Source organism: Mytilus edulis, chromosome 7 (assembly GCF_963676685.1).
Source record: "Mytilus edulis chromosome 7, xbMytEdul2.2, whole genome shotgun sequence".
NCBI classification, from domain to species: Eukaryota; Metazoa; Mollusca; class Bivalvia; order Mytilida; family Mytilidae; genus Mytilus; species Mytilus edulis.
This window is the reverse complement of record NC_092350.1, coordinates 19,757,346-19,767,004: the sequence shown is the minus strand read 5'-3', so window position 1 is coordinate 19,767,004 and position 9,659 is coordinate 19,757,346. Positions and strand designations below refer to the sequence as shown.

The 9,659-nt window shown below is 31.2% G+C and overlaps 2 protein-coding genes across 2 annotated transcripts in view; one reads left to right on the top strand and one right to left on the bottom strand.

Moving 5' to 3' along the window:
* Positions 1-9,659, bottom strand: part of LOC139480951 (zonadhesin-like) — a 74,621-nt gene that overhangs the window by 14,055 nt on the left and 50,907 nt on the right. The gene's annotated exons all lie outside the window — the stretch shown is intronic.
* LOC139483008 (MAM domain-containing glycosylphosphatidylinositol anchor protein 1-like) lies at positions 2,310-9,653 on the top strand. Its single transcript, XM_071267038.1, has 7 exons — positions 2,310-2,368; positions 4,258-4,427; positions 5,498-5,662; positions 6,351-6,509; positions 6,781-6,921; positions 7,509-7,654; positions 9,552-9,653. Exons 2-7 carry the CDS (start codon positions 4,343-4,345, stop codon positions 9,651-9,653), a joined length of 798 nt encoding a protein of 265 aa, XP_071123139.1. The 5' UTR covers positions 2,310-2,368; positions 4,258-4,342.

Below are 9,659 nucleotides of genomic sequence, written 5' to 3'. Positions count from 1 at the left end.
ATTGTGAAATTGAAAGATCGTCTAAAAGAAACCAAGAAAAGAAATCAATGCCTATAACTATACAATTGGTAGTATATATACTATTAATCTATTACTTCGGGATACCATACGCCATATGTTGTTAATAATCATGGACAAAAAGGTAACACAGAGGAACAAGTGAACAGTATAATTCTCATTGACAATATATTTCTATGGGAACGAACTATGAACCTCTGCTTGCCAACCTCTTCTCATTTTCATATATATGAGTCGGTGTTCCGTCAGGCACCTGTCAAAATCAAAAGGACTAAAGAAGCTGGATCATTTAATTTTACCTTCAGATATATTGATGATTTTTTCCCCATAACAATCCAATCTTTTCTGATTGATTGCCATTAATATATCTTCCAGTACTAGAAGTTTAAAAAAAACAACTGACACGGCTTCCTCTGTCCCATTTCTAGACATATGCCTCGAATTTTACATAGGCGGTCATCTCAGTACCATAATCTATGACAAACGAAACGAAACGATTTTAATTTTGAATTGTTTAACTTCCCCAACCTAAGTAGCAATTTGCAAACCGCACAGCAGTATGGTTTATACATTTCCTAAATCATTCGGTATTTAAGAGCTTGCAACTGCTATCCAGACTTTATTATAAAACATCACCAGTGTCTGAGTGTATGACGTTGTTTATCATCTTATGACCGTGCCATATTGTTCTCCTTTTTGTATTTCTAAGTTAACAACCTTTACTGTTTAGTTCATTTTATGAAATATAATTTTCGCTTGGCCCAGTACTTATGCATCCTGTCGATGTATTGTTTTACGGTTGTCATTTTTTGCATAATAGTTATTCTTTTTTGCTTTTGTGCTTCGTCTATATATTATTTTGTTTTTCGTTGTTAGCATATTTGTTTGTTTTGTTCACACATTTTTATCAATATATTGGAATTTAAATCAACTGTCTTACAAGTGAGATGTTAAGCTAGCTTTAAAACTAGTTTTAAGCCATCATTTTCTGCATAAGGAAATGCTGCAGCCAGTCATTACACGTAATATGACAGTTGTTTTTCATTCGTTTGATGTGTTTTAGATTTTGATTTTGCCATTTGATAAGGTACTTTCCCTTTTGAATTTTTATTGGAGTTCGATAGTTTTGATATTATATATATTTCTACGTGGTTTTAAAATTATATCAACATACCAGGTTTATAAGCAAAACTTTTAGACACGAATCATCAGCGGTTCTCTAAAGATGGAATTTTATTGAGTATACGATTTTAGACATAGTTTGTATCTCTTTTATGCCTTTAAGCATGTTAAGATTTATAAATTGAAAATAACCCAATGAACAACTAAACAATTTTTAAACAAACATTACCAAGCAGTTTGAAAGCTTTTAGTTTGTAGCTTGGGGAATGTCATACTCATTTTACTGGCCCAATGCAAAATATATGACAAAACGAAACAAAGATAATATGGATCCTATAGTTGCTTCAATCATTAATAACCTTTAAAATGTTTTTTTTTTATAACCGATTAGCGGTTCCTAATTTGTCCGTAAGAAAAGTTTTCTTTAAGTGTACAACCCCAATATCTATTCTGAAGATCCGGTTTATAATATCTTTCTTAAACTTAATCACGTTATCGTATTCCTGGTGCAGTATTTCTTATCGCTAAACTTGAATTTTTATGTGCATTATGATACTAATCTAATACTACTTCATCTGATATGTTTAATATATATATAAAATAAAAAAAAAGATCTGTCATACTTACTTATATTACTGAACTTGTAGTTTTCATTTCAAAATCTAATGACTAAAGGGAAAAAGGCTATCTACAAAATTAAAACGGATATATTTTGACATTCTGTTAAACACAGTCAACATTAACTTGTTTTTCTAATATGTATTTATTTTATTTAATTCAATCTGTTGTCTGGTTTCTTTATAAAATTTATTGTCAACTGTAACGACATTATGAAACATATAGTATCCCTTTTCTCTATATTGACACAAATGGACAACTTAAGACTAAAATCTATGATAAATGAGACTATTTGAACTTTCCAATACTTGTCCATTCTGTACCTGTGGTATGCTCTATCATAGAAAATTATATGGTAGTTGTCGTTCATTAATTGGGTGCACTAAAATGAAATTATATACCTATACATATTATACCGTAAGTACAGTAGTCCAATGAAAACCAACATCCTGATTCAAGTACTTATGTCTTCTGACTGAGGCGGAAGAAAAGGGCTTTGAAGACATTATTGGAAAGAACGTTTGCAGAATTCAATTGAAAAAAAAAAATTCAATGCCGACTGTAATTTTGAAATTTATTTTTCTATTACTAGCTTTGTATATTCGGCACGGTAAGTAGCATGATTGCATCAAGTGAGTAAATACTTTGTTTTCTTTGTGTTATACTTGACAGAAATCTTTTGCAAAAAATTGCGTTATAATGAGCAAAGATTTTTGGCAAGATGACATGTTTTATTGATCATTCATTTTTTTGTTTAAAATCATTTCATAATCATTCCTTTGAACAAAGTCAGATCATTTGAGACATTTTGTCAATCAAAACCTCAGAGTGAGCAAAAAAGTGTTAAGCAAAGGCAACAGTAGTATACCGCTATTCGAAATTCATAAATCAGTGGGGGTTATGTTTTTTTCTGAAAAAAATATTCTGATCCCCAATTTGATGAAAAAGAATATTCTGGTCAAGCAGATAACAAAAAAAAATAATTTTAGACTTAGGAAAAAAAACATACCCCACACCCTGAAATTAAATTAATGTAAGAGTTAAGATTTTACACAATCTACTCCGAGTAATTCAATATAACCTCAACCAATAACAACTATCCGTCACGAAATAGCACACAATTACTGAAAATGGCGTTAAACACTATAAACACTAATCAATCTATATATCTATCATTGATATAAGGAATGCTTGTGAATATATTTTTATGGGTTTGGGCTAAATACTGTCACTCTTTCTTATATTGAATAAGCTCTACACGGCAATAATACAACAGTTTTATGTCCTAACACTTCATTATTTTATCATAATTTTCCACATAGTTCTAAAGAGGCAACGGAAAATGTACTGACGTATCTTTATACAACTATTAATTATTCTTTCTCGGCATGAATATTGCAGTATTAGTTGATGTTACCTGGTATGTAATATAAGTAGTTAGTATGATACCTTTTGAACTATCTTTTTGAAGAAATAACCACTCACGATGTTGTATATATCGGGATTATTTCAATATTCTAGTCAAATCTATTTCCGTTTATTCAGATCTACTAAAAATGACTTTTCAGTGATAGAAATTCAATGTATTTTAAGTGCTCTTCGTCATTCACCTGTCGTTTATAATTATGATAAATTCATTTATCGGTAGGTAAAGGGACTTCTGTTCTAGATTTCCCTGCCCAATTATGCTCGAATTTCCCTGCAAAATATTGTTAGACAATAATGGTTATACCGATTTCAGTGTGTAAGACACATGTCACAATTATCAATTGTCACAGTTACGTAGTAGGAAAATATTATATGCAAGAAAATTAAAGGATTTTAAAAGTATACAGTAAAATTGTAATACAACAAATGACCATCTGGTGCAGTAAAATCTGAAGAGTATTCTGAAAATCAGCATATATTGATGATAGCTGTTATCCAGAATATTTACTGGTACTTTGATGTACCTTTTTTAATTGTTGATGGTGTTGTATACCTTTCAGGCATGCATTAAAAAAAGTTATCAAAGGTACCAGGCTTATAATTTGATACGCCAGACACGCATTTCATCTGCTAAGACTCATCAATCACGCTCAGATCAAAATTGTTAAAAAGCCAAACAAGTATAAAGTTGAAAAGCATTGAAGACCAAATATTTCAAAAAGTTAGGGCTAAGGTAATCAATGTCAAGTATAAAAAAATTCCTCAGTATTTCGTATAAATCATTATTTTGCAAACTGTAAATTTATAAAAATGACGATATAATTGATATTCATGTTAATACCGAAGTGCTGACTACTGGGCTGGTGAAAATAGTTATTGAAAACAGTATAATTTCACCCAGCGAGTCAGTACTCTCGTAACAAAGATGTTTGACTATTATCTCGACATTTTTTGTATATTTTTATATGCTAATAAATATGAATGATTACTAGTATGGTATCATAAACACGAACCTAAAATATCGGAACAATAAGATACTATTTGTATATCTATTTATATTTTTGTTATCAGTTTTTGGACAAAATTGTACAACCTTAGATAATCCAGCACATGGTCGAGTGGTACTACGAGCAAGAGGCAGAGTTGGAAAGTTCAGATGCTATCGTTATTACAAGTTATTTGGAAAAAAATTACCATCTGTTCAGATGGGAAGTGGAGTCATCCACCACCTATATGTATAAGTAAGTATGTTATATACCAACTGCTCAGAACTTTTACGTACCCCCTTTGAAACTTTCAATCAGCAAACAAATTCCAATGAATCTGCTTGTACCCACTGAAAGGTCAACACCTAGTACTGCTTCTTGAGGGTGACTCTCGTGTCCGTGTCGTTATAAACGACGTTATCACTAGGAAACCAAAACAATCAGTCTATATACAAATTGATACCTATATAAAGAGTCAGTTATCGATTTAGATCAATAGCACTCCTGGTAACATTTGTCTTTCAGATAATGTTTTCTGATTGCAGTTTCTCTCTGCTTATTATGTGAAGGTTGAAAGTCAAAAGCGCAAATTTAAATTAATGATACTTGTCGGTTATGTTAACCTACTTACAGATCGGATTTTTCTGATAATTTAGTTGTTTACAGTTTTTTCTTTTATATGATGATTTAGAAAAAAAAACATTGAAATAAACATATTTGGAAAATAAATTGTTGCTATTTTCTCATTCGATACATTATTCTTTGATAAGAAAGATGTTTCACCTGTCCATTTTTAATGAGGTTCTATAAATGCAAATTCAATCAATAATTCATAAGTACAAAGGTTTGATATCCTTCTAATATAAACCAAGTGAAAAAACAGGTTCCTTTATAAAACAGTCTTTAGAGCTGAGGACAGGGGACTCTTAGTTAGTTTTACTTGTATATATATAGATATGTGTGTGTTTAACTCAGTTATTTTATTGTTGTTGTTACTTTTGTTTATGTCACAAGTATAATGTTACTTATATGACAAATAAAGATTATTAATATTTACTGACATTTTTGTGTACTAGTATTCATTCAGATCTTTAACTGTTTTAAGTGACTTTAACACTTACTCAGTTCAGTTTATCACAGCAAATATGGGGATATAAAATATTTTAAATAATTTTAGCTTTTTCAACAAATTAGCAAATTAGCAAATTTTACGAACTATTTGACATATACAACAACTACACAATACAAAAACCGCTTTTTCTAGCCAATGGTTCTCATCAAAATATCATAAAACAAGTATAAACCAGAAAACTACTCATTTTCAGGAAAAGGTTGTTATGACATTCAATCTACAGGAAATCTTACAGTCTTTAAAGATATTGATGGTGCTGTAGCAGAATTCAAATGTGTTCATCCTCTCAAATTAACAGGCGAGAAATTGATCACTTGTGATGGTATGACTTGGAGTGCCCCAGTCCCTTCGTGTGAACGTACGTATGTTTTGGTGCTAATCCGAATTAAAAAAAAAAAAGAATATTTATTCCTTCTTTACAAAATGGTTAATTTCATTCAAAGCAATAAGCTTAACTTTTTCGACAGAAAAACATATTGTAGATAAACTTGTGACATAACTTCTCAATCAATTTCTAAAAGTTTTTGAACAAGAGTTTTAAATGCCGGCACCATACAATAGCTTGTCACGGAGGAGTTAATGACATTTTATTATTCATAGAAAATACATAATTTGGTAAAAATAAGATCTGATGAGCATTTAACTAAATATGAAAACTAACCAAAACAAATAGAAAATAGAAAACATACAACTTAAATAAGTTAATTACCAAAAAAATACAAATAAATTTTGAGCAATGTTTATAATACATTATTTAAAACATAAAATAGAAATGATAAACAATAACAATCCGCGGTTTATGTTACAAGCGCCTCTTTGTGAAATTCGACAGCAGGTTGTCAGCTATAAATATTGAAAAGTTGAAAAAAAAACTTTTATATAAAGCAAAACATTTGAGTTAAATAATATATATCAATAAAAGAAAACGAATCACAGAGTTGATACCATGGTTCACGTTTTTTTTGTGTAACACATTTGGAATAAAGCATTTCAATGTTATTTCGTAAATTTTCTTATCCAGTTCTGTGCTTATATTTTGTAAGCAGATGCAGAACCTGAATATTATTGTGATTTTGAAGATGAAAGTATGTGTGACTGGAAACATGATAAACAAGCAAACATTGAATGGAAAAGGAATTATGGTACCACACCTACTCGACGTACAGGTCCTAAATACGACCATACCTTGGGGAAGGATGAAAACGGTAGGAAAATTAACGTAAAAATTCAGAGTTTTCCTTTTTTTTGTCCGAAGGAGATAAATTTTTAAATATTTTTTTTGAAAATCAAATAAAAGGAATGTGTAACCAAATAAACATTAAACAGTATAAACAAACGAAGAATCCTTGTCATTATGCATTATTCGTAATTTAGTAAGGAAATATACACATTTTCAAAATATTAAGTTATCTGATATCTGAATTGATAATTGCTTCATATGACAGCTATGTAATTCAAACGTCTTGTTTATTACAGGGCATTATATGTTTATGGAATCATCATCTCCTATAAAAATGAACGACACAGCAAGACTTCAATCTCGGTACTATCCCGCTACAACAGGTGGTCTGTGTTTTGAGATCTGGTATCATATGTGGGGAGTAGTAGGATACAACCGTAAGCATTGGTCGACAAAGTATAATTACTCACGAAAGACTTGCGTTTTCAAATTGATCAAGTCGTAGCTTGTAATAGCTTGTTGTACTTCATGGAATGTATAGATACCACATGTTCAAGAGTTGTTCAGCTTGTTCTGTTTAAACACTAATAAAGATATTATTTAAGTCTGAGTATATGCTTCAAGCTCTGGATCACCGAATAAGTTGGGAAATGTATATCCCATATGCAGGTGAAGTTGGTATATTGTTACTAAGGCGGAGGGAAATTGATAATTTAACCAATTAAAATCGTCTCGTTTGTCAAATATTCAGGTACATAGATGGTGTGTTTCAAATTCAGGGTATAAGTCTAAAATGTGGTGGAGGAAGCCGTTTTTTAATTTCTTGTTCTGGGAGATATATAAATGGAACCCGATCAGAAAGGTTCGGATTGTTAATGGAAAGAACATAATCAATATATATGAATGTGAAATTAAATTTACCTGGCTTCTTTCAGGAAATTACCTTTCCCTCACATTGAGATATGGGATAACTGATATTTACAAAAGAAAGCAAGACAATCATATTTATTATTTTCTTAAACAGAAGTTGGAAGATTGAATATATATATTGAAGAATTGGGACAATCGGATACGTTATCACAAAAAGCAGAGTTCCACGTTTCTGGTAATCAAGGGGACGAATGGATAAAAGGACGATTTCCAGTCGGAGAACGAAAAATGTCTTTTAGGGTAACTTTGCATGTAATAGGCAACTTACTTTCAAATTCTATATTTGAATGAGATTATCTTGTGTTTTGCCTCACTGCAACGCATTTCCTGCAATGAGGAATATGACACAGCATGTAGATTTACAAATCAGACAACTGTGTTTGTATCTAAATAGCTACAACGCAAAATCCTATTTTCAATGAGTTTGACACTGCTGACAGCTCGTGATTCATGATGGTAATTTTAAAACTCAGGAATTGTCAATTTCATTACTTTTTACTTCAACCTCTGTATAAGCAATTTTGTGTAAGAAGCACCCTGTTAATGAATTCTGCATAATGTAAGCACGTAAGACTGATACGCGTTGATTGAAATACGAAAACCACTTTAGGGATGAGAGAAAACTATGTCAATCCTGTCTTGCTTGACCCAAAATCTATCTGACAAAAACTCAAGTGCCACTCACTCGACCAAGACAAGCAATGTATGTACAAGAAAAATATGAGTTTCGTACATTCGATGCGCTATACTGGGTTGACCTTCATTAGAAATTGGAAATGTTGAAACTTGAGTATATGAAAGCTATAATCGCCGTCACGTAAAATTGGCACCATGTTTTGGGTTAAAAAAAAAACCTACCAAACGCATTCATTCAAGATGACGTTTTTCAAGTAGTGGATTCAAAAATCTTTCCAAAAAAACGTTACTGTCCTACCTTTCGTTGTGATTGCTCTGTATAATCCTGACCTTCACATTATCCAATATTTTTACATTGTTAAACCACCATCTTGGTTTCTACGAGGATCCCTTATTTACATAACATTCGTTACTGTCCGGCCATTGATGTAATACAATTTCCAGCGCTTTTTGCATGTAAGCAATAAAGATGATGAAAAGCTCTGAGATACCCGAGAAAATAAACAGCACTTTGAACCCCGAGGCGACACTTCCGGTAAAAAAAATGTCGGATTCAACCATTCAAAATAATCTTGGATAGTTTGAAGGTCAGGATTATACAGTGCAAACGCAATAAAAGGTAGGATAGTGGTTGATTTTTGAAATGATCTGTGAATCCGCTCATTGAAAAACTTCCTCTCGAATGAATGCGGTTGTTAGTTTAAAGTTTTTCAACCAAAACATGGTGCCAATTTTACGCGATGACGACTGAAGTTATCTGCAATAACAGAAAGTAAGGACAAGAAAAAAAACTAGACAAGTAGATGTTTGTATAGTAATGTTCAAGTCACGAATTTGAAATGTCCACATCCCTGAACATTCGATTGATAGAAGGGGGTATATGGCGAGAAATTAAAATGTTCTTGTTGTTCTTGAAGTAAGTTTTGTTCTTTTACAAAATTGCGAGTAGCACAATAATTTTCTTTTATTATCAAGGGATATTTCAATTTTTCTTTGATCATGCTTAAGTATACACATTTCAAAATTAGGTATCAACTTTTTGAAACTATAGAGAACGTAACGGTCTTTTAACCTTATAAGATTTGTTAGATATTAAGTACCTTGGTTAAATGTATCTTTCATTGCATTTATGTAAATTTCTTCCCTTATCACATAGTTCCATAAGGCCCATCTGGTGAATCCGAGTGGAAAATGAAACAAAAAACTATTCACATTATACTTTGTTTTAACGAAAAGCATTGTTTATTGATTTCTTGTAAATCCTTTGATTTCAACGTTTTAAAAGCAATTTTGAGACTGTTAAATGGAAGTGAGTTTGTTTTTTAATGCATTAATGTACATTATTTTAATCTACTAGTACAAAAATCTTCCTATAACCTTAGTTGAATCCGATTAAAAAAAAATGCATCAAATTTGTACTGTAGCATTATATCTGTAAAGATGAATGCATTTTTTAATTGAAATCGGCAAAAACGACTTAATATTGCTTTTGAATTTTCAGTTTATAATTGAAGGAACTAGGTTAAAAAGTTACTTGAGTGATATTTCTGTAGATGATCCTAAACTGTACAACTGTTCGGATGGTAAGTTTTACTTACTGTAAAGATGA